At 40.8% G+C, this 26,648-nt stretch overlaps 1 protein-coding gene across 6 annotated transcripts in view; it reads left to right on the forward strand.

Annotated features, from left to right (window-relative positions):
- Window positions 1–26,648, forward strand: part of LOC133610462 (protocadherin-15-like) — a 345,402-nt gene that overhangs the window by 142,842 nt on the left and 175,912 nt on the right. For all 6 annotated transcript variants that reach the window (XR_009815878.1, XR_009815880.1, XR_009815879.1 and 3 more), the window contains 6 exons: window positions 221–355; window positions 3,423–3,572; window positions 5,036–5,127; window positions 7,518–7,619; window positions 21,682–21,814; window positions 24,150–24,229. Coding sequence is in view for 3 of the 6 variants with exons in the window: in XM_061966744.2 (XP_061822728.1) it covers window positions 221–355; window positions 3,423–3,572; window positions 5,036–5,127; window positions 7,518–7,619; window positions 21,682–21,814; window positions 24,150–24,229 (692 nt within the window). In the remaining 3 variants the exon portion in view is untranslated. The remainder of the gene's footprint in view (window positions 1–220; window positions 356–3,422; window positions 3,573–5,035; window positions 5,128–7,517; window positions 7,620–21,681; window positions 21,815–24,149; window positions 24,230–26,648) is intronic.

Genomic DNA, 26,648 nt, shown 5'->3' on the forward strand with positions numbered 1-26,648 from the left:
TATTTTAGAACCACGTGGGCCATAGTGTGAAGCCCCCTTTGATTATTCATGTCCTGCCCTGCTTTGGCTAATTCATCAAGAGTCCAATCTGCATAATAAACCCCCTGAAGATCCTCAGCCAGTAGCCGATCCTTCATCAGTGTGCTTGCTACCGTGATGAAAAGCTCCGTGAAGAGCAACTCACCATCCTTCCTCTGTCTTGTCACTCGCTTGCCAACAGACCAAAGATCCTCAGCTGCAGCTCTCGTCGGACAGCTACTACGACGTTTTTGCTGTGTCGGCCGGCGGGATCAGACGATATCTCACGCTGGTGCGGCCGCTAGATCGAGAGGAGCAGGACTCCTACACCTTCACGGTACTGGACCACCTCACGATCGTGTCAGTGGAGATGACGGCACTAGATCACACACGAAATGTCATTTGTGGGATTGGGGTCAACATGGTTTGGACGACATGCAAAATTTAAAGTACTGAAAACAAACTTAAACCCCAAAACAACACCACCTTTACTTGTGTTTATCCTAACCACAATGATTTGTTTTATTATAGTTTTGCACACATACCATTTTTGCTGCAAAACGCAAAATAATCAAGACTGTTTGAATCAAAGTCACTCCAATCCATATGATAGCATCTTTGCCTTTCTTCCATTCCAATCTAATATAGCTGTGTCTTTATTGATGGGGGCACGGCGAGGCTGCATAATATACAACCACGCTGGCATGCAGCGCTGCTACGTGTCGAGCTGCGTCCGCTCATGCTGAAATACTGTTTCCTTAGTGCGCCTGTGCGTGAATATTCCGGAGGCTAAGCGTAGAAGAAAAAGGTGTTGATGATTGGAAAGATGAGGTGTACAGTAATCACCGGCAAGCGCCTTGCAGGAGAAATTAAAACTGCAAATGAAGAAAAAGAGAGAGAAGGAGCCATGAGGCGTGCGGGATGATTTTCATTTAAACGAGTCAATCAGCCTTTTGGCAGACCAGTACATGTATAGAAGCCATGAAGAGGAATCATATTTTTTATCATGCAAAACCCTATTTTTTTCCATTAAGGCAAAACCCAGCAGTGCAATGCAAGTCATCATTAGGATCATCTGTTCCAGTGGTTCTCCAACTTTTTTCACCAAGTACCACCTCAGAAAACACTTGGCTCTCCAAGTACCACCATAATGACCAACATTTAAATACAGTAGCGTAGTAGGCCTAAATATTCTTTAAAAACAAGGCAGAGGTTTTATTTAACAAATATGTTTAATATTTTTGGCCGGTGTAACATTACACACAGTTTGAACAGTAACACTGTATGAATAAAGAAAAATAGAACACTTAAATAATTAATCATATGCTAATATACAATATTTAATTACAGTATTTTTCGGACTATAAGTCGCTCCGGAGTTTAAGTCGCACCGGCCGAAAATGCATAATAAAGAAGGAAAAAAACATATATAAGTCGCATTTTTTGGGGAAATTTATTTGATGTAACCCAACACCAAGAATAGACATTTGAAAGGCAATTTAAAATAAATAAAGAATAGTGAACAACAGGCTGAATAAGTGTACGTTATATGAGGCATAAATAACCAACTGAGAACGTGCCTGGTATGTTAACGTAGCATATTATGGTAAGAGTCATTCAAATAACTATAACATATAGAACATGCTATAAAAAAATCTCTGGTATTCCTGAGTACCACGAGCTGGAACCTTGTGGTTGGGAATAAATCTACCTCAGTTTTACGTATGCCCCGAGAATCAACAGAATAGATCAGTGTTTTTAAACTGTAGTGGTACGCGGGATCCGTCTAGTGGTACCCCAAGTAATCAATTACCGTATTTTTCGGACTATAAGTCACAGTTTTTTTCATAGTTTGGCCGGGGGTGCGACTTATACTCAGGAGCGACTTATGTGTGAAATTATTAACACATTAGCATAAAATATCAAATAATATTATTTAGCTCATTCACGTAAGAGACTAGACGTATAAGATTTCATGGGATTTAGCGATTAGGAGTGACAGATTGTTTGGTAAACGTATAGCATGTTCTATATGTTATAGTTATTTGAATGACTCTTACCATAATATGTTACGTTAACATACCAGGCACGTTCTCAGTTGGTTATTTATGCCTCATATAACGTACACTTATTCAGCCTGTTGTTCAATATTCTTTATTTATTTAAAATTGTCTTTCAAATGTCTATTCTTGGTGTTGGGTTTTATCAAATCAATTTCCCCCAAATATGCGACTTATACTCTAGTGCGACTTATATGTTTTTTTCCTTCTTTATTATGCATTTTCGTCCCGTGCGACTTATGCTCCGGAGCGATTTATAATCCGAAAAATACGGTAATTATTATTTTTATAGCACAGCATTAAACTTTTTTTTTTTTTTTTTACAATTTTCTGAATACATTTTTCAACATTATGAAAGCCTGCAGACATGAAATAACACCCTTTAGTCACCTTTGCATCAAAATATTAATGTTGCCTGAGGTTGAGCCAATCAGTGGCCACGTTACTGAACAGAGTGACCTGTTGGGTTTGGTTTCCTCTAGTTGCCAGTATCACTGTAGTGTTGGTATTTTTCGTTCATTTTGACATTTTTATGTTTTAAAATGCTTAATTTCCACCCATCCATCCATTTTCTACCGCTTATTCCCTTCGGGGTCGCGGGGGGCGCTGGAGCCTATCTCAGCTCCAATCGGGCGGAAGGCGGGGTACACCCTGGACAAGTCGCCACCTCATCGCAGGGCCAACACAGATAGACAGACAACATTCACACTCACATTCACACACTAGGGCCAATTTAGTCTTGCCAATCAACCTATCCCCAGGTGCATGTCTTTGGAGGTGGGAGGAAGCCGGAGTACTCGGAGGGAACCCACGCAGTCACGGGGAGAACATGCAAACTCCACACAGAAAGATCCTGAGGCCGGGATTGAACTGACGACTACACAGAACCTTCGTATTGTGAGGCAGACTCCTCTTCCACTGTGCTGCCCATGCTTAATTTAGGCCAACAAAAATGTTGTAGAAACTGTTTATAAAAAAATCTGCGATGTGGTGAAGCCGCAATAGGTGAAGCACAATGTGGCAAGGCACATGAAATATGTATGAAACAATTGTGCAAACACAACAGTTTTGATCAAAGATTAGCTAAAGTTGAATTCCTTTGCTGAAATGTAAACTTACTTCACATGCCGTACAAGCCACATTTTTGAAGCAAGGACATGATGGTAGGCAGTAGTAGTACCATACTTTGTTGCAACGTTGTGTAAAAAAAATTAACAGCCACTGATATAGTCCATCGCACACCAATAAGATATTCTACATCAAATCCAATAAAAAAAAATAATAAAAAAAAGTCAAAGACCACCTAAATGTGTCACCTTTTTGTCTGTGTTTGTGCTCCTCTAGCTGCTGGCATTCGATGGCGTCCAGCAAAGCGCTCCGGTCAACGTGACGATAACCGTGTTGGACGCAAACGACAACACTCCCACTTTTGGGAATGTGTCCTACAATGTCCACCTCTACACGGACATGACGCCTGGGGAAACTGTGCTGCAGGTACACTTGGACTAATATTGTGTATGACGGTAAAAGTGCAACTGTACAAGCTCAAAACACACTTTTTTAACTTAGCGTTTAATTAATACTATCGTTCATCTTTTGATTTGTATTATCTATTCAACTCTGTTTTTATCTAGTATTTATTATCTTTTATTTACCACATACCAATTTCATTAATGTTATTATAGCTTTTAACTACATACTGTATTTATTAAATATTTATGCATTTTTATATCAGTTCAGTTCTAGTTTATTTGGAATACAATACAATGTAATGCATCACACGATTCCAGTTGTTTCATTACAGCACGTCCGAAAAGGAGTAGAAAGAATCAGACCTTATTTAATCCTACCCCTTTTCATACCATAGCAATTTTATCCAATTTCCTTGTTCTCTGTAACAGAACAGTGAACAAATAAATAATAAATAAATAATATACCATAGTAAGCAAACAAATATAAATACATAAATAATCTTTGTCTCAAGAAAAAAAAAAAAGGGTTCAAGATGTTCATCATAATTCTTGTTCTGTGTACTTTGTGAACACTTGTAGTTTGAACATTCTCTTAAATTGAATCATATTGGTGCTTTGTTTGATTTATTTGGTTAATCCATTCCATAATTTAAATCCACAAACTGATATACTAAAGGTTTTAAGTGTTGTACGAGGATACAAATGTTTTAAATTAAATTTTACACTAAGGTTATATTTCTCCTCTTTTGTTGAGAAGAATTGTTGTACATTCTTGGGTAGCAGGTTATAGTTTGCTTTATACATCATTTTAGCTGTTTGCAAATGCACCAAATCGTTGAATTTCAATAATTGTGATTTAATAAATAAAGGCGTTGTATGTTCTCTATATCCAACATTATGTATTATTCTAATTGATTTTTTTTGTAACACCGTTAATGAATGAAGCACACATTTTTAGTTGTGTCTTATTAATATATTTTATTCATTTATTTTATCCTCTTAATATGTTTTAGATTTATAGAGCTATTTCCCAGGGAGAGCCCACTGCACTATGGGCTCTGATGGGCTGTGGCTCTGGCTTATGGGTTCCTCGGCAAGAGGACTCCCTGGTCCCTCTCTCTGTGCCCTGGGTCAGGGTCGCTGCGGTCGTGGCCCCTCATCATGCAGCCCCTGGTGCACCTGGCTCCCAAGGATAGTGTTATATCGCATGGTTCTTCCGTGCTCAGCCACATATCTTTTAACATGACTTTTATTATGTGTGCATGTATGTGCGGTCAAGAGGAAAAAGTGTGGGTTGTGGGGGTAGTAGGGTTTGATGTTTAAACTTGCAATTATGCAATGAAAACGGGAGGTACTGATTGTTTGTTTTTATGCTTTTAAATGTAAAGCACTTTGTGCTATATTTATATGTATGAAAATTGCTATACAGATAACGTTTGATTGATTGATTAATGGATTTCTTTTAATGCATGTTTTGTTTTGCAGCTGTCAGCTGCTGATTCTGATGAGGGTTCCAACGGCCAGGTCACATATCGAATATTAGCCGGAGATCAGGGACAGTTTCTTATTGGCAATAGGTAAGTATTGTTTGAGGTGTCACGTAAAAGTACTAGACAACATATCTGCAATATCACTTTCTGCATTGTTTTGTTTGTGCATTTTGTCTGTTGGTCATGTGTAAATATTCATATTGTAAAACCATATACAATCATACCAATAGTAAGTGGCAATGGGTCCCACTCCCTAAAGCCCAGACATTAGGCCTTATCAAGGCAGCAAATGTCATGCTCACCTACTAGTTTATTAATATGCTACATTTCATAGAACACTAGCATCTGCTATGAAGCTTCAAACACAAAATAGCGCAACCCCCCCCCCCCCCCCCCCCCCCCCCCCCCCAGAACTCAACAGACCCAAGCAACAATGGACTTTACATTATACTTGACTTCTTTTTTATACTTGCATGATTGTTACAAATGTAAATGGTAAGTGGGTTATACCTGTATAGCGCTTTTCTACCTTCAAGGTACTCAAAGCGCTTTGACACTATTTCCACATTCACCCATTCACACACACATTCACACACTGATGGCGGGAGCTGCCGTGCAAGGCCCTAACCACGACCCATCAGGAGCAAGGGTGACGTGTCTTGCTCAAGGACACAACGGACCTGACTCGGATGGCGGAAGCTGGGGATCGAACCAGGAACCCTCAAGTTGTTGGCACGGCCGCTCTGCCAACCAAGCCACGCCTCAAATGTTATCCGTATTGTTAGCCATTTTTTAATATTGGCCAATTGGCCTCAGCTTGCCCTTAAACTGATTATTTCTCCAAAGGGGAAATAATATATTCTAAATTTGAACTGAATATTAAGCTACCGGTACATTAAAGGCCTACTGAAATGTGATTTTCTTATTTACACGGGGATAGCAGGTCCATTATATGTGTCATACTTGATCATTTCGCGATATTGCCATATTTTTGCTGAAAGGATAAAGTTCGCAACTTTTGGTCGCTGATAAAAAAGCTTTGCCTGTACCGGAAGTAGCAGACGATATGCGCGTGACGTCACAGGTTGTGGAGCTCCTCACATCCGCACATTGTTTACAATCATGGCCACCAGCAGCGAGAGCAATTCGGACCAAGAAAGCGACGATTTCCCCATTAATTTGAGCGAGGATGAAAGATTTGTGGATGAGGAAAGTGAGAGTGAAGGACTAGAGGGCAGTGGGAGCGATTCAGATAGGGAAGATGCTGTGAGAGGCGGCTGGGACCTGATATTCAGCTGGGAATGACTAAAACAATAAATAAACACAAGACATATTATACTCTATTAGCCACAACACAACCAGGCTTATATTTAATATGCCACAAATGAATCCCGCATAACAAACACTTCCCCCCACCCGTCCATATAACCCGCCAATACAACTCAAACACCTGCACAACACACTCAATCCCACAGCCCAAAGTACCGTTCACCTCCCCAAAGTTCATACAGCACATATATTTCCCCAAAGTCCCCAAAGTTACGTACGTGACATGCACATAGCGGCACACACGTACGGGCATGCGATCAAATGTTTGGAAGCCGCAGCTGCATGCGTACTCACGGTACCGTGTCGGCGTATCCAACTCAAAGTCCTCCTGGTAAGAGTCTCTGTTATCCCAGTTCTCCACAGGCCAATGGTAAAGCTTGACTGTCATCTTTCGGGAATGTAAACAATGAAACACCGGCTGTGTTTGTGTTGCTGCAGCCGCCCGCAATACACCGCTTCCCACCTACAGCTTTCTTCTTTGCTGTCTCCATTGTTCATTGAACAAATTGCAAAAGATTCACCAACACAGATGTCCAGAATACTGTGGAATTTTGCGATGAAAACAGACGACTTAATAGCTGGCCACCATGCTGTCCCAAAATGTCCTCCACAATCTGTGACATCACGCGCAGGCGTCATCATACCAAGACGTTTTCAGCAGGATATTTCGCGCAAAATTTAAAATTGCACTTTAGTAAGCTAACCCGGCCGTATTGGCATGTGTTGCAATGTTAAGATTTCATCATTGATATATAAACTATCAGACTGCGTGGTCGGTAGTTTCAGTAGGTCTTTAAATACAATCTTGAACCAAACATATGACGACACCTCTTGGTTCAGTTTGGTTTATTCTGGTCATGCAAACAAGGTTACATTAGAGCACAGACCCATGCTAACTGTTATACACCTTAACATTTCCGAAAAGGAGTAGGAAGAAGCAGAAGACACTTTTCAAAACAAAATCCAACACACACACACAAAAAAAAATGTTTTGACACTCTTGAGAAGTCATTTGGCGTCACCTGATATGCGTGTATAAATCTGAATATAAGACGACACCATCCATCTAATTATAGTAACACATTTTTGAGTCAGTGCAAACATTTTCTTGGATATTGCTATAATATGTTTACTTCCTGCTTTTGCAGGACTGGCATCATTACTGTGGCACCAGGGGTGGTGCTCCTTGTGGGGCGAAGCTATGCCCTGACTGTGGAAGCCATGGACACCGGACCGGAACCTCACAGAAGGTAAGAGGGGCTCTGTCCGCCTGCTTGTCATTCAAACTCTTTTTCATTTTTTTGTTTCTGTTGCAGCACTCTTTCTATTCTAACCTTTTTTTTTTTTGCAGCAGCAACATTTTCACTTTTAGAAAGATGTCATGAATTATTGATTTATATTGCAAAATGGTGAGAAAGGGTTTGGCCTCCGAGAAGAAAATGGGCAGTGGAGGAAGGGAGGAGAATGCAAGTGGAATGGATGGTAATGAGAGGGAGATACCGCTTGTTAGGCTGAACTGCAAAGTTTGGCATGGGGGAGAAATATGAGGTTCAATTTGAAGAAATATGAATGACTTGCCAAGGTGACTTTTTACTTGTTTCTGTGTTTTTACTACACAGATGACTTCAATTTGAAGTTCCTGTCATTGATACGGTTTGAGATTAATTGAATTTTCTCAGGGGTTGGGGGCATTGTATTGACAAGATGAAATTCCAGTCATTGTTTAGGTGCTGCAAAGAGTTTCCTTGCTTCATTCATCGCTAGCGAGCGATACGCACCGCACGCTTCTACAAACTGCTGTCTCGCTACCGTCTTTTGATGCACGCTGACCTTCTTTTTTTCTTCCCTTGTTCTCACTGCATTCCTGTCTCCATTACAAGGCGCACCGCGGGGAGAATACAAACAATAGCTACCAAAGCACGACATGCAGGAAATCAAGCAACGCCGCTTGTTTGCTGACACTCAAAACACATTAAATAACAAAAGTTGACAATGCAGCTCTCAGCATGATGCAGAATTTTTAATACCGCTATTGTATTGGTTCTAAGTAAAGTGTCAAGATAGCATAAATACTTAAATGCAACATCCTAAACACATTGCAGTTAGAAAATGTTTGCATTATAGGCTAACTTTGAAAGGACTCATAGCTTCCAGATCACCAAAATTTCACTTACAAGTTCTTTTTATATTGTTTAGCCCCTGAAAATGAATCTGTGAGGATAATATCAATTAGTTTTTGACTAATCGGTAGATAACTAACTGTATTTGGATCGCCTCCATTCCATCCCCATGGAAAGGAGCCCCATCTCGGTGTGACATCATACTGGAGGCTATTTCCCCGCATAGACAGTGTGGATAAAGGCATATAAAACTTTTTGTTTGATCACTTAATTGCATGGTTTGTCTCTAGGGATGATGTTCGAAACCGGTTCTCCCGGTTGTTCGATAAGAAAAGAACCGATTCCATGGATTTGAATCTCTTTTTGAGAACCGGTTCCCGTTATCGAAGCCACTATACCATATTTTCGCGACCATAGGGCGCACCGTATTAAAAGGCACCGTGTCAGTTACGGGTGCTATTTCTGTATTTAACGCATAAATAAGGCGCAGCGTATTTTTTGGCGCGGGCATGGTTAAACATACGCTATCTTAAAACATACGCTCGCATGCATGGACGCTGTTTTAAAAAGGCAGCAGGAGCAAAGCTGAGTTGGGTTGTACTTTATTGAAGTATTTATCAATGTACTCACATTATTTTTTAATCAATCCTCATCCACAAATCCATCAAAGTCCTCATCTTCTGTGTTCGAAATGAACAGCTGGGCAAGTTCTCCATCAATCTCGTTGTCCATTAGCATAGCAAGCTAGCACAACAGTAAAAGCTGACTTCTCTTGCCTCGTTGTGCGTATGGATTCTCTACCGTGCTGGTCCCTTCTTCTCCACAATGTGCTTCACCGGGATGTCGAAAGTGAGCGGCACCTCGTCCATGTTGGTGATGTGTTTGTCTGCAATTTGTTTTATTTACAACGCACATAGCAGCACTATATGCTCACTGGGGGCGTGCCTTTAGCGTCCTCTCTCACCTGAAACCTTCACCCTATAATGTCCGCATGCTGTCCTCAGTCACGTCCACATGCTGTCCTCAGTCACGTCCGCTTTTCCTCCATATAAACAGCGTGCCGGCCCAGTCATATAACATCTGTGGCTTTTGGAACTCAGTGCACACATAACAACCTATCTGGATTCGATAAGAGATTCGATAAGGAATCGGTTCGATAAGAAGATTCGATAATGGGCTCGAACTCGATAATTTCTTAAAGGGGAAAATTATCACAATTTCAGAAGGGTTAAAACCATTAAAAATCAGTTCCCAGTGGCTTATTTTATTTTTCGAAGTTTTTTTAAAAATTTTACCCATCACGCAATATCCCTAAAAAAAGCTTCAACGTGCCTGATTTTAACCACCCGCCCATTTTCCTGTGACGTCACACAGTGATGCCAATACAAACAAACATGGCGGATAGAACAGCAAGGTATAACGACATTAGCTCGGATTCAGACTCGGATTTCAGCGGCTTAAGCGATTCAACAGATTACGCATGTATTGAAACGGATGGTTGTAGTGTGGAGGCAGGTAGCGAAAACGAAATTGAAGAAGAAACTGAAGCTATTGAGCCATATCGGGTTGAACCGTATGCAAGCGAAACCGACGAAAACGACACGACAGCCAGCGACACGGGAGAAAGCGAGGACGAATTCGGCGATCGCCTTCTAACCAACGATTGGTATGTGTTTGTTTGGCATTAAAGGAAACTAACAACTATGAACTAGGTTTACAGCATATGAAATACATTTGGCAACAACATGCACTTTGAGAGTGCAGACAGCCCAGTTTTCATCAATTAATATATTCTGTAGACATACCCTCATCCGCTCTCTTTTCCTGAAAGCTGATCTGTCCAGTCCAGTTGGAAATGCATCTACTTTGAGTGTCGCAGGATATCCACACATTCTTGCCATCTCTGTCGTAGCATAGCTTTCGTCGGTAAAGTGTGCGGAACAAACGTCCAATTTCTTGCCACTTTCGCATCTTTGGGCCACTGGTGCAACTTGAATCCGTCCCTGTTCGTGTTGTTACACCCTCCGACAACACACCGACGAGGCATGATGTCTCCAAGGTACGGAAAACAGTCAAAAAAACGGAAAATAACAGAGCTGATTTGACTCGGTGTTTGTAATGTGTTTGAGAAAATGGCAGATTGCTTCCCGATGTGACGTCACATCGCTCCGAGAGCGAATAATAGAAAGGTGTTTCATTCGCCAAAATTCACCCATTTAGAGTTCGGAAATCGGTTAAAAAAATATATGGTCTTTTTTCTGCAACATCAAGGTATATATTGACGCTTACATAGGTCTGGTGATAATGTTCCCCTTTAACGAACATCATCCCTATTTGTCTCCCTGGTTCATGATTACGTCAAAACTGATATGGTTGGTGATCAAGGGTGATGGGTCAAATGCAGAGAATAATTTCGCCACACCTATTGTGTGTGTGACAATCATGGTACTTTAACTTAACTTAAATGGGTTATACTTGTATAGCGCTTTTCTACATTCAAGGTACTCAAAGCGCTTTGACACTATTTCCACATTCACCCATTCACACACACATTCACACACTGATGGTGGGAGCTGCTATGCAAGGCACTTACCACGACCCATCAGGAGCAAGGGTGAAGTGTCTATTAGTACTATTAGTGGACCAGCAGCACGCACAATCATGTGTGCTTACGGACTGTATCCCTTGCAGACTGTATTGATATATATTGATATATAATGTAGGAACCAGAATATTAATAACAGAAAGAAACAACCCTTTTGTGTGAATGAGTGTAAATGGTGGAGGGAGGTTTTTTGGGTTGGTGCACTAATTGTAAGTGTATCTTGTGTTTTTTATGTTGATTTAATTTAAAAAAAAAAACGATACCGATAATAAAAAAAACGATACTGATAATTTCCGATATTACATTTTAAGGCCGATATTATCGGACATCTCTAATCGACACCATAGTCTGTTTCTTCATGCTCTTTCAGAATTTCCTCAAGGATCTTGAGGAAAACATCAGTAGAAGAGGGCAAAAAATAGAATACGTGCAGCATACCTTCTTTTTCTCTTATTTGAGCGCCAGCTCTGTTTTTTTTCCTGTGTTTTTCCACAGATTCTGACCGGCCATGTCCACACGGACACAGATACTTAATAAACACATACTTATCTGCGTTTAGGCCTCTTGTCCACACGCAGATACATAGTTTTTGTTTAAATGTTATGACCCTTAGTGAAGAACGACTATCGGGTCTTTTTCAGACTCTTTTCATGGGTAATATACATACTGTTATATCTTCAGATCAATACAGAAGGTGAGTGTTGTGATGGCAAGTGAGCTTTTGAATGGATTTAAAAGCAAAGTTGACAATACAGTAAAATCAGTTGTGATATCATATGTGTATATATTGTATTTGTGTTGTCTCTTTTGGTCTCATCCCCCTCTGTCTTCTTTTTTTCTTCTTTCTATTCCCCCCTGCTTGGGTACGGCTGCGCCAAACACTAAATATGTAGATGGACAGGACATATATATTTAAAAAAATAAAAACAGCTCTTGGCATGATGCAGAATTGCTAATGCCACTATTAAATTGGTTCTCATTAAAGTGCTAAGTGAGCATAAACATGCGACATCTGCTGCTCAAAAACACATTGCTGTTAGAACATGTTTGCATAACAGCGAACCTTTAAGTCTAAATCCCAGATAAGAAATGTGTTTTTTAAGCCAATGGTGGGCGACTGTGTGTGACAGAGGAAAACAAAAAAAAAAGCTTGACAGAGTGGGAATTGTTCAGGGTTTACGTTCAAAAATCTCTCCCCAAATATAAGACAGTAGATTTTTTTTCTTTTTTCTTAAGGTAATAAATACCATCTTATATTCTGGTCAATAGGCTATATTGGACTGTGAACGTTGAACATTTGGTGCTCATTGATGTATGACCGTAAAAACATCATCAAGAACATAGCTGTTTAACTTTAACCTTTGAGCCACCGGTAGGTAGGTAGGTAGGTAGGTATGTGTGAGAGTGACGGGAATATATTGTTGGCTTACCATATGGTCGTCTTCACACATAATGATCTGTAGACCTCGAATACAACACATTTTTTTCAGACTTCATTTTGAGGGTAATAAATAGTTTTTATATTCTTAACAATGTGAATGTTATGATAGGAGCATAAATACTTTCATTATGTTTGGCGCTCGTAAAGATATTACTGTCAGAATGTCATTCAAAAGTCATTTTTGCATCACATAGGACCTTTAAGACGAAATCTCAGACAACATTTTTGGTATGGTTGTGAGAGTGACTGAAAGAAAAACTAACATATTTGGGGTGGGTGGTGGTGTTCACGTATAAAAAATATATTTTTTGAATACAGTCTACGGTACATTGGAATGTGAACGTTGTGAGAGTAAAGTTTTTGAAAGCCTTTAAAAACAGAAGTCGTCAACAGTAGTACCAAACACTCTCAGCCTGATCCAGAATGTTTAATGCCGCTATTGTCTCGATTGTTGAAAGTGCCGAGTAAGCATTACTTCAACAGGTGCAAGACACTATAAGGAAGGGCTCTTGCAGTGTTACAAATATCGCCATGAGTGAGTCTTTGATCTAATTAAAGCCGACAGTGGATGACGGTGTTGACTTTAATCCACAAGAACAATTTTTGCTGAGATGAAACCACAGAATGCATTTTTTATTAGAGCCAGATGGCTGGCGATTGCTCTCTCCAATGATATTTGTCACTTATCAGCTGTGTGGCTCCCCGATCAATAGAAGAGTGCAGATTGAGGTTGGTCTCCACGAAAGATTGTCTCCACATTTCCCCAGACCCCCTGTTTATCTCTGAAAACATAACCCACGCTGTTAATCAATATCCATCCCCGCTTGCTGATTTGTTATGGGTCAAGACCCAAAATGAATTACGGTTCCTGGTCCTGGTGGGGGCCTTAATAACACACACCACTCTTGATGGATATAGATTGCAGAAGTGTTAGTATTTGTTTTTTTTACATTAAGAGAGTCTTGTTTTGGTTGTTTCCAAATGTGTTATGCATTCAAAATCATGTATTTAAAAAGGTAGAGACTAGGGTTGTACGGTGTACCGGTATTAGTATAGTACCGCGATACTAATGAATCATTTTCGGTACTATACCGCCTCTAAAAAGTACCCCCCACCCCACCCTCCGCTCCCCTGTCGTCGTCACGTCATGACATTGCTGGTTTACGAACAGACGGGGATGTTCGGTAGTGCACAATGACGGAGTACTTACAAGCAGACACAGTGTGTAGACAGAAAAGGGAGAACAGACACATTTTGGCTTAAAGGGGAACATTATCACAATTTCAGAAGGGTTAAAACCATTAAAAATCAGTTCCCAGTGGCTTATTTTATTTTTCAAAGTTTTTTTCAAAATTTTACCCATCACGCAATATCCCTAAAAAAAGCTTCAAAGTGCCTGATTTTAACCATCGTTGTATACACCCGTCCATTTTCCTGTGACGTCACACAGTGATGCCAATACAAACAAACATGGCAGATAGAACAGCAAGGTAGCGACATTAGCTCGGATTCAGACTCGGATTTCAGCGGCTTAAGCGAAATTGAAGAAGAAACTGAAGCTATTGAGCCATATCAGTTTGAACCGTATGCAAGCGAAACCGAGGAAAACGACACGACAGCCAGCGACACGGGAGAAAGCGAGGACGAATTCGGCGATCGCCTTCTAACCAACGATTGGTATGTGTTTGTTTTTAAGTGTTTTAATGTTTTTAAGCTAAATTATTGGTAAACACAGTTTATGTATAATAATTTACGTAAAACCGCGAGTAATGAATAAAGTTTTTATCAATTAATATATGCTGTAGACATACCCTCATCCGCTCTTTTTTCCTGAAAGCTGATCTGTCCAGTTTTGGAGTTGATGTCAGCAGGCCAGGGAAGCTAGGGTCGATATTCGTCTCTTGATCATCTTCGGTGGCATAAGGGACGGTAGAAGCGGTGTGAGCCAAGACATCCAGGGGGTTTAGCTCGCTCGTCTGTGGGAACAAACTGCCGCCATTGCTTGCCGTGCTACCGAGGTCCTTTGTCCCTCAATAGTTCACACACTCCGGCAGATTCAATGGGGGTCTGGCGGCAGATTTCTTTGACTTTATCGTTGGAAATGCATCTGCTTTGAGTGTCGCAGGATATCCACACATTCTTGCCATCTCTGTCGTAGCATAGCTTTCGTCGGTAAAGTGTGCGGAACAAACGACTGACCATTTTCGTCGGCTTTCCCCACACCCTCGTATTTTGAACAAATTTCGTCCAATTTCTTGCCACTTTCGCATCTTTGGGCCACTGGTGCAACTTGAATCCGTCCCTGTTCGTGTTGTTACACCCTCCGACAACACACCGACGAGGCATGATGTCTCCAAGGTACGGAAAACAGTCGAAAAAACGGAAAATAACAGAGCTGATTTGATTCGGTGTTTGTAATGTGTTTGAGAAAATGGCGGATTGCTTCCCGATGTGACGTCATCGCTCCGAGAGCGAATAATAGAAAGGCGTTTAATTCGCCAAAATTCACCCATTTAGAGTTCGGAAATTGGTAAAAAAAATATATGGTCTTTTTTCTGCAACATCAAGGTATATATTGACGCTTACATAGGTCTGGTGATAATGTTCCCCTTTAAAAACTAACAATAAAGGTGAAGCTATAACACTGAAATGCCTCAAGAAGAGGTGCTTTAAGACATGGCAAGATAGCGGCTAAAGTCCAGCCGCAGTCTGCAGTGTTTTAGCTACTTCTAAATCACTAATCCTCGCCTTCATGGCGACAAATAAAGTACGTTTCTTACAAGTATCATCCCTGCAGGACGAGGAATAGCTAAACATACTTCACTACACACCGGCGCCACAATCTAAACAAACGCCATTGGTGGATCTACACCTGAAATCCACTGTAATGATGCCAAGTACAGGAGCGATACTACTATGACTGCGTCGATATTTTCTGGCATCACATCTTCTTTCGTTTTTTAAATGTACATTATGTTTATAAACTCAGGAAATGTGACGTCACGTGAGTTTACTTCCTGTTAAACGGAGTTTGTGTGCGTCCGACTGTTTCAATTTGAACACTTTGTGAATACACAGCACATTCTTTGTTTAATGTGAATACTGTAGCTCAGTTGTTTTGACAATAATGTGTTTTTGTACAAGTTTATATTGCGGAATGATGTTTCTTAATGGGGAAAGACGTAATGTCTACTGTTTACATGTTAGCATTTAAGCTAGCTAGCAAGCTAGCGCCAGCCAGTCAATGTACCGTTATGAATGACGTTTTTTTCCGATCATTTTAATTCAATACGATGATACTAACCGTTGGGAATATTACCGTGGTTATCATTACTAACATTTATTTGTAGTACAAATGCCTGCAACCACAGAAACCGATACCGACCGCATCGCTTGTCAAAGACGCACATTAAAAAAACACAAAACCGGTCAAAGAGCAGCAAACAGGCCAGCGGCCCCACCTTGTCGCACAAAGAGTTAAAGACTCTTAATGCACAAACCCTTAATGAGGGACAAGATGATTCACCCCCTTCTTTTATTTCCGCTGAAACCAATGGAAAGCGTGAATGCTCTTGAAGCATGCACATGGCGATTTTTTTGACGCTGGAAAACTTACCGACTTCATTTTCCATTTATCGTCGGTTAAATTACTTATCGAATATCGGCATAAGTCTGCGTACGTTAAGATTCTACTTTCTAAAATGCGCTAGCTTAATGCTAAATTACATTGACTTTCAACACCTCAAAATTTGGTGATTAAAATTACAACTAAGATGTACATTACAATCAAACAGCTGGTGTGTAATAAGCACAATACAGAATAAACACAAAGTATACATATAAAGCTCAATGGCAAAGACTACTTCCTGGGCAAGGCAACACATCGGAGCCTGTACAGTGTACACAACTGCCATCTAATGTCTTAGAATTGCAACTGCATGCAAAATCTACATAATACTTTTATAAAGAGACTCAGGCGTGTAAAAAATATAGATATAACAACTGGACAGCACCATTATCATTCTCAGCCCACTATTTAATATCTCACCAATGACTACTAGTATTGACTCCCAGGTAGTGGGAATCAGTACCGTATCGGTTCGAATGTGAAAGGTCCCTTTACAGTACCTTATAATTTACAAGGTTGTGGTTAGAAAACATCACATACTTGTGACATAAAATAATGCATATTTTTTCAATTTTATTTTTTTAAAGATATGTTTTTCAATTATAACTCTTGAAAGTGTGTGAGTGTGAATGTTGTCTATCTGTGTTGGCCCTGCGATGAGGTGGCGACTCGTCCAGGGTGCACCCTGCCTTCCGTCTGAGTGCAGCTGGGATAGGCTCCAGCCCCCCGCCACCCTGAGAGGGACAAGCGATTGAAAATGGATGGATGGAAGATTTTTTTTTACGTTTTAATATACAAACAGACGTTTTTAATAAATTGGTGAAAAAAATTGAGAAATCAACTTCAAAAATATATATGTGACAAAAATCTACTTGAAACTTTACTTCCAGTGGCCCCCAGTTCAATTGAATAAACCAGGGGTCGGCAACCCAAAATGCTGAAAGAGCCAAATTGGACCAAAAATACAAAAACAAAACTGTCTGGAGCCGCAAAAAATTAAAAGCCATATTACATACAGATGATACAGATAGTGTGTCATGAGATATAAATTGAATTAAGATTACTTAAAGGAAACTAAATGAGCTCAAATATACCTACAAATGAGGCATAATGATGCAATATGTACATATAGCTAGCCTAAATAGCATGTTAGCATCGATTAGCTTGCAGTCATGCAGTGACCAAATATGTCTGATTAGCACTCCACACAAGTCAATAACATCAACAAAACTCACCTTTGTGCATTCATGCACAACGTTAAAAGTGTGGTGGACAAAATGAGACAGAAAAAGAAGTGGCATAAAACACGTCCTAGAAAGTCGGAGAAAGTTATACATGTAAACAAACTGCGGTGAGTTCAAGGACCGCCAAAATTAGTAGGACAAAACGGCGCTCGCCAAATACTGGAATCAGTGAAGCATGTTTAATATAAACAGTGTGCTTTACAACATTTAGGGAGGTTTGTGTCATGTTGTCCTCCTACAGAAACCATATTAATTTTATTTTTTTTTTAAATGTCCCCTCAACTTTTCATACATTTTTGAAAAAGCTCCAGAGAGCCACTAGGGCGGCGCTAAAGAGCCGCATATGGCTCTAGAGCCGCGGTTTGCCGACCCCTGGAATAAACGGACAATTTTCCTTCTTACAAATTGTAAAAAAAAAAAAAAAAAAAAAAAGTGACCAAAATCTACTTTATTATTAGATATTCTAATTTTATTATGGTTTTTGTATTATCATTTGCAAGTTTGTGGTTTTGAAAAATCACAATCACAAGTTTTTATTTAAAAAAAAAAATGGTATTAGTCTTTATAGTAACAATAAATTAATTATAATTTTTACGCATTAAGATGCTGGGGATAAGTTGATTGGCAACACTAAATTGGCCCTAGTGTGTGAATGTGAGTGTGAATGTTGTCTGTCTATCTGTGTTGGCCCTGCGATGAGGTGGCGACTTGTCCAGGGTGTACCCCGCCTTCCGCCCGATTGTAGCTGAGATAGGCTCCAGTGCCCCCGCGACCATAAAGGGAATAAGCGGTAGAAAATGGATGGATGGAAGATGCTTTTAATTGGGTTTTATATGGATATTCTTACATTTTCTAGTCACTTTATGTTCCATTGGAGAGAACATTTTAGCTTTTGACTCTTCCACTTAAGTTCATTGCTGTTACATCACAACAGGCACACCAGCCAAAGTGCAAGAGACCAGGATATTCCCCTGCATTTTTTCTACCTACTGTATGTTAAACTTAATCTTCTGCATCAATATCCCAAAGTTCTCTATACTCCCCTTTCGGCTTTTGGATTTGGCCCTCGCCCACTGCTTAGCTTGTCTTGGCAGGTGTTGTCTAGTAGGCGTTTGGAGCTGCTAATGACTGCCTGCAAGCTGCATGTGAACCTACACTTGAACCTTGTAAAACTTTAAAAACCCTAAAAAAAGATGTTACTGCAAAGATTTGGTAAAGGGCCTTTTGTGAAGGACTGTGGCGGTCGTAATGAGGACATTTCCCAATATTCCTAACTGACCAGGGGCCTCATGTTACAAGAGTTGCGTGAATTTCCTAGTAAAAATAGACGTACGTTTGAATCCAGAAAACTACGTATGCAAGCAAAAATTCAGATGTATTTCCAAGCACATTTCTTTGTTACATCACAGTCAACATGGAATCGATCTGAGGAGTTGGCTGGACATGGCACGCCCAGACCACGCCTACGTTACTTGTTATTTCCCCTTTTAAATTTGCAAGTCATATTGAAAGTAGCTATGTGCTTAAGCGCTGTACGTTGGTGCCAATCACAAGCCGGTAGTAGGTGTTTGGAGTGAACGACAGCGGTTTGAGATTGCCGTGTGCTCCGGGAACCGCAGGCTGAAATAAAAAAAATAATGGTCGATCATCGTGAAGAAGGTGAGGAATAAGATGGGTGCATATCTTTCAGTAATCCAAAGAGGTTCAATAGGTCTTCAAAAATGATCAGAGGTTGTGGTTGAGGAAGTTCGTAGCCGAAACCGTTAGGTACGGAAGTGAACACACAGGTCTGTCTATAAGAATAAAAAGTTGCATTGGGTGCACATCACCAAAAGAGACAAGTGTTTAAATATGTATAGTCCCCCGAAGCACAGTGCTTGCTTGATTCCTGCGGACAAAATGATGGAATGTTGAAATCTTTTAAATGCAAACATGGCAGCATATATGAAAAACTTACTCTTGTTTGATTACTCAATTTATTATTATAACACATGAGAGCTTCTTGTGGTAGCAGCCGTATACGTGACATCCTTCTCGGTGTCCGGATCCGGTGTGGCGCGACTACCCGCTGCTGTTGTCCACCTGACATGGCCAAGGAGTCACAGAAAGCCGTTGTGACAGCAATATGTGGCAAAATGATTGCCTAGGTAAATGATTATATGTCCTCACAAATAGTAATGTCCATCCATCCATCCATTTTCTACTGCTTGTCCCTTTTGGGATCGCGGGGGGTCGCTGGAGCCTATCTCAGCTACAATCGGGCGGAAAGCGGGGTACACTCTGGACAAGTCGCTACCTCATCGCAGGGCCAACACAGATAGACAGACAACATTCACACTCACATTCACACACTAGGGCCAATTTAGTGTTGCCAATCAACCTATCCCCAGGTGCATGTTTTTGGAGGTGGGAGGAAGCCGGAGTACCTGGAGGGAACCCACACAGTCACGGGGAGAACATGCAAACTCCACACAGAAAGATCCCGAGCCCGGGATGGAACTCAGTACTACTTAGGACCTTCGTATTGTGAGGCAGATGCACTAACCCCTCTTCCACCGTGCTGCCAAGTTAATAATAATAATAATAATAAATAATAATGTGATTCGAAGAAGAATGCATTGGCGAAAAGGTGAATTTGGTGTCCTTGCCTCAATGGTTTTTGCATTGTTGAAATTAAAAAGTCTTGCCCCATGTGGATGTGTTCAAGTACCTCGGAGTCTTGTTCATGAGTGGGGGAAGAGTGGATTGTGAGATCGACAGGCGGATCGGTGCGGCGTCTTCAGTAATGCGGATGCTGTATCGATCCGTTGTGGTGAAGAAGGAGCTGAGCCGGAAGGCAAACCTCTTAATTTACTGGTCGATCTACGTTCCCATCCTCACCTATGGTCATGAGCTTTGAGTTATGACCGAAAAGACAAGATCACGGGTACAAGCGGCCGAAATGAGTTTCCTCCGCCGGGTGGCGAGGCTCTCCCTTAGAGATAGGGTGAGAAGCTCTGTCATCCGGGAGGAGCTCAAAGTAAAGCCGCTTCTCCTCCACATCGAGAAGAGCCAGATGAGGTGGTTTGGGTATCTGGTCAGGATGCCACCCGAACGCCTGCCTAGAGAGGTGTTTAGGGCACGTCCGACCGGTAGGAGGCCACGGGGAAGACCCAGGACACGTTGGGAAGACTATGTCTCCCGGCTGGCCTGGGAACGCCTCGGGATCCCCCGGGAGGAGCTGGACGAAATGGCTCAGGAGAGGGAAGTCTGGGCTTCTCTGCCTAGACCTCGGATAAGCGGATGAAAATGGATGGATGGATGGATGGATGAAATTAAAACATCTGAACCACCATCTGTGTTACCACAGTATCCACAGCCTGTAGAAACGTATGTACGTCAGCCATGAAGCGAGTCTGAGGTAATGCACATTCCATTCCGCGTAAGCTTGCTTAACCAAGCTTGTTACATGAGGGCCCTGGTGATCTTAATAGCTTATCTTTATGTTCGGAACTCAGCCTTCTTTGGACGCGGAAGACAGTCATTGGTTGTTTGTTCGTTAAAGACATAATTTATAAATAAAGAACGGTCCACATCATCTGGCAGTTAGAATGAAAACATCTGCGACTCATCAAATGAGTCTAGAGAAAGGCTAAGTGAGCGTTGAGTAATTAAGACCTCACTTAATGACCTTGTGTTGCTGCCATTTCCTCAAATTAGCTCATTGCCTCTTTGAAAGAAAACCGCCCGGGTAAAGGGATGTGACATTTGAAGCATTTTAAGGTCTCTAAAGGTGGAGAGGGGCACCTGATTGAAGGGTCTTTGAGTATTACATGGCGGCCACTTGTATACACAGACTGTATGTATTGAAAAACGTTTTAATTGCCTCTGAGTGCACTCAAGCTACTTTGCTGTCAATGATCTCCTGATTAGCTGCGTCCTATTACGACAATGCCTTCAATGTATTCCTATGCAGCATTCTTCCAATGGTCCATGGCTGCATAATAAGCTTCATAATGAAGAAGGCAGAGTATGGGACTGTTTCCTTGCAAGAGCTCATTTCTTAAAGGGCTTTTATTAAAATGAAGGAGGACATAAACAAAAGCTTGCTTCCAGTCAAACCGGGATTAGCATGGGAAGCAGGAGCTCAGTGAAGGCACCTTTGCAATACCTATAGTAGACATTTCTGTTGTTGACTTGAATCGATTGGTTAAACACGGAGAGTAAGTGCAAAGGAAACCAAAGCTTAAATACCTGGCTGACTCTGCTCTTTTGCTGTCTTTTGCTTTCGCAAGGTCATCGATTACGACGGTCTACATCGAAGTTTTGCCACCCAACAACCAGAGCCCTCCGCGTTTCCCCCGGCAACAGTACAGCCTGGAGATCAGCGAAGCTATGAGGACGGGAGCCACGGTGCTCAACCTTCAGGTGTATACACAACGCTACACACATTCACGTACACCGCCCCCATTAAACTGGAATGTAAGTCCTCTTTTTCATAAACCGTTTAAAACTAAATATTGTCTCAAAGGTCCTACATTTCGACTATTTAAAAATTATTTTCATAAGAACCCTCAGTTGTGTTTTTGGGGTGCCCAAAGTGGACTATTTTTCACCGTCTTGACGTTTCTTTTGGCCAGCCAAAGTGTGGCTTTCCAAATGTAATACATACAGTACAATCAGGCTGACCTCTTTCAAGCTAAAAAACAAAATGATTGGATTTAGGGATGTCTTAGTCAACATTGTTGGCCTCAGAACAGATTTCGAGTCTCGATCTGATACTGACTGGGATGGGAATCAGCACCTCCAAGTCCGAGTCCATGGTTCTCGCCCGGAAAAGGGTGGAGTGCCATCTCCGGGTTGGGGAGGAGATCTTGCCCCAAGTGGAGGAGTTCAAGTACCTCGGAGTCTTGTTCACGAGTGAGGGAAGAGTGGATCGTGAGATCGACAGGCGGATCGGTGCGGCGTCTTCAGTAATGCGGACGCTGTATCGATCCATTGTGGTGAAGAAGGAGCTGAGCCGGAAGGCATAGCTCTCGATTTACTGGTCGATCTACGTTCCCATCCTCACCTATGGTCATGAGCTTTGGGTCATGACCGAAAGGACAAGATCACGGGTACAAGCGGCTGAAATGAGTTTCCTCCGCCAAGTGGCGAGGCTCTCACTTAGAGATAGGGTGAGAAGCTCTGTCATCCGGGGGGAGCTCAAAGTAAAGCCGCTGCTCCTCCACATCAAAAGGAGCCAGATGAGGTGGTTCGGGCATCTGGTCAGGATGCCACCCGAACGCCTCTCTAGGGAGGTGTTTAGGGCACGTCCGACCGGTAGGAGGCCACGGGGAAGACCCAGGACACGTTGGGAAGACTATATATCCCGGCTGGCCTGGGAACGCCTCGGGATCCCCCGGGAGGAGCTGGACGAAGTGGCTGGGGAGAGGTAAGTCTGGGCTTCCCTGCTTAGGCTGCTGCCCCCGCGACCCGACCTCGGATAAGCGGAAGAAGATGGATGGATGGATGAATGGATGGATCTGATACTTTAACAACAGATTATAGTCCTCAAAATGTTTTATAGAAAGTAAATAAAAGACACTAACACATTTTTATAAAGCGTATCTTATACAATTTTGAATTTGCTAGTATTGCTGTAAATCCAGTGAGGTATTAAATTTGTGGTTTAAATGCTACAATTTTTTTAACAAAATAAAGTGACTTGTGCAGAGTAAGTAAAAAATAAACTACTATTGACTCCCTTTTAAATCATTTGGGTTTTACTCTCAAAGCCTTCCTGTATCCAGAGACTTACTTACTTTGTAAATCATGGCTTAGCCATTAATTGTTCTTTAGTCCTCCAGTGATAATGTCACTTGGAAGAGACAGAGTTTATATTTGGCCATGTTGGTGAGGATTAGTATCTCAGAAACATCTTCGCACTGTGGGGAGATGACACGTTCGTGGCAGATTGCTCTCAAATTCGAGGCGGTGGTCTGGGGAGAGAGGCGGCTTCCTAGAAATTATGCAACTGCTGCATGTGTGTAACAGGGAATGTGTGCGTCTCCCTGAGTGTGCATCCCTTTTGAGGGAATATTTACCCATGTAAACAATGGACCACAGCTGTGGTAAAGATGGGCTTGGCCCTGCAGCAAATTAGCCAATATCCCAACGCAACATCGGCACACAATCTGACCCCCTGATTTCTAATTGGATTTTTATAGCACGTTTAAAGGCACTCAAAGTACTTTACATTGAGAGCTCACACAGTCATTGATCTGCAAGACAAACTAGTTGCACATCACACAACATCATACCTATTTTGGTGGGGGGAAAAAAAAAATAAGGTCAAATTTAGCTCACACGTCTGTAGTTAGTTGGCACGGATTTATTTCAAGATTTGTAGTGAAGCCTCTTTTTTTTATTTTTATCAAAGTTGTAGGTACAGTATATAAACAGAGTGAGCTCATCCAGCTTGGACCTGGTCAGAGGCTGTTTCTTTTTTCCATTTGAAAGTACTGTTTTTCCATCTTGATGAGGTCATGAAAACCCGATACTTCAAAAGCAAGCGTAGATTGCCTCTTCTTTGAAAGGTGTAGCAAACAAGTGCGAGAGATGATTGATTTTTCTCACGTTTGGTGCTCATCAACAGGCTCTGAGGACACATAATACTGTTGGAACATCACTAAAACATCCATTTTGCATAATAGGGAATCTTTAAGATACAATATTTGAATACTGTGATGGTTATTGTGACTTGGAATGTGTTTTCTTATAGGCGGTGGATAGGGAAAAGGACCCCATTATCTACAGAATCCACCGCGGGGATCACCATGAACAGTTTTTACTGCAGCGCAAGTAAGTCTCAGTTGCATCTGTGACTTTGTTGTAACTCCTAAATGTAATAAGACTTTGGAACAGTGGTTCTTAACCTTGTTGGAGGTACCGAACCCCACCAGTTTCATATGCCCATTCACGGAACCCTTCTTTAGTGAAAAAAAAAATAAAAAATTGTTTCAAATTCAAGACAAAGTTATATGTTTTTGGTAACACTTTAGTATGGGGAACATATTCTAAGTAACAAAGACTTAATTTGGAGTTATTTGGTTATGGTTAGGGCCAGGGTTAGAGGGTTAGGGTTATAATAAGGCCAATGCCGAATAAGGCATTAATAAGTACTTAATAATGACTAGATAAGAGCCAATATGTTACTAATTTGCATGTTAATAAGTAACTAATTAATGGTGAATATTTTCCCCATACTAAAGTGTTACCATGTTTTATTACTGGTGCACAAAATGAACTGTGCATGAACATCACCTTGTTCAAAGAACAAAACCAACACAGTGCATAAACTCACAACAAATTACACACCTGTAAATCAGTGTGACTTCTGCTGTTGCCGTATCCGTAATACGCCGATAGGGAGAAGATTTTATTTACATGATGAGTCGGGTGTGTTTTGACCTCCGCTGAACCCCTGAGCCCGACTCACCGAACCCCTAGGGTTCCATCGAACCCAGGTTAAGAACCACTCCTTTGGAATGATTTGAATCATTTTAGCTGAATTTATGCATGTTTTTTGTCGTTAAATTAATAAGGGCAGTCAAAAATAACAAGTTAACTTATGTGATTAATCACAAAAAAATTATCGCATTAGTCGAATTAACCATACAATTTATTTGAACTGTTCATGCTTCTTTTTTTTTTGTTTGTTTAGTTTTTTTTGCTCCTTTACCTTAACCGCGGATGGTTACCTGAGAGCGGCACAGGTTGTTACATAGTAAATTGAAGTAAAGTATTTAAAAACATGTTCCTGAATGACATTATGCCGATAAAATTGCATTTATGTCCAAATATTGGGGTCTCGTTTTAGTTCATTCAAATTATGCAAGAAAGTAATAACCTGTGGTTAATCATGATTATTCCAAATTCAAAGGTATTTTAAAATATAATTTGAAAGGCTTTCAGTTGATTATTTCTTTCTTGTTTCCCTTTCTTTTTAGAATGTAATCTTACTCTTGATTGTAATTGTGTTCAATAAATACATCTACTTACAGTTTAACAAAATAAACCTTGTCAAATGATGTATGGGTTAGTCACTAAGATTATTATCAAAGCATATATCTGTCTGCTTACAAAAAACTACTAATATACTGCAAAAGAAGGCACTCATAAAAACTGATGAAAACTAATTTACTGTACATACAATTACACAGCGCTAAAATAATTACTGAATAATGATGCTATATGTTTCTTAAATACAATGTCAATAAAATTAAAGGGCAAATGAAAATACAGCTTCACCACTTTAGTCATAATTTTTGCACTTGGGAAACTTGTGATTACTTATGGAGTATATTGTGAATAAATTGAGAACAGGAAGTGAACAAAAGTTTTAGCAACTGTTATGTAAAAGAAAAGGGGTAGGATTAAATAAGCTCTGCTTCTTCCTACTCCTTTTCGAACATGTTGAAAAGAGAAACTGGAGATTGTGATGTATCATGTTGTATACTTGCATGTTCGAAATAAACTCAAACTCAAACTCAAACTCAAACTTCTCTATGACCTTAGCTCCAGAGTTCTCCTGTTTGTTATTGTCATTACTGCCAGAAGTGGTGGAAAAGTGTATTACAAGTGAGTGTGGTCCATACGGACCACAACTGAGCAAGAGATATTTTTTGGGCGCCCTCTCGGCACTCATGGGCTCCAGCCCTATGGTTAAGAAACACTGGCTTATGGCACATGGGTGGGACCAGACAAGCTCTGCTTCTTCCCAATCCTTTTGGACAGTTGATCACTCAAGCAAAAATGTGTGCTTGTGAAGTTTTAAAATAATAAAATAAACAATGAATTGAAATTGACAGGCCTAAAATTGTTACAACAAACCGTTTTACACCTACTGGCTATAACATTAGGTACGCCTGTAAAATCCTATATACCGAGACACGCGTTTACTATTTTGGGATTGAACTACATGAGAGGGGCAAAATAATAGAAACACATCTCTGTGACGACAGGAGTCGACCTACTTTTCCTGCAGTGCTACCTGCTGTAAAGGTGCTTTTTTTTCCTAAATTGAATAAACTTTTATGCATGCTATAGATATACATTAGTCACGTCTGTGATATTGTAATGTATTATTACACTCCGCAGCAGCGGGTAGAAAATAATAGCTTTAAAAAGATGCTTGAGTCGATCAAGCACACATGCATTATCCAAGGATCTTTGCTGTATTTATTCATTAATGTGTCATCAAAAATGTGTCTCGTCCACT

Source organism: Nerophis lumbriciformis, linkage group LG11, assembly GCF_033978685.3.
Source record: "Nerophis lumbriciformis linkage group LG11, RoL_Nlum_v2.1, whole genome shotgun sequence".
Classification (NCBI taxonomy): domain Eukaryota; kingdom Metazoa; phylum Chordata; class Actinopteri; order Syngnathiformes; family Syngnathidae; genus Nerophis; species Nerophis lumbriciformis.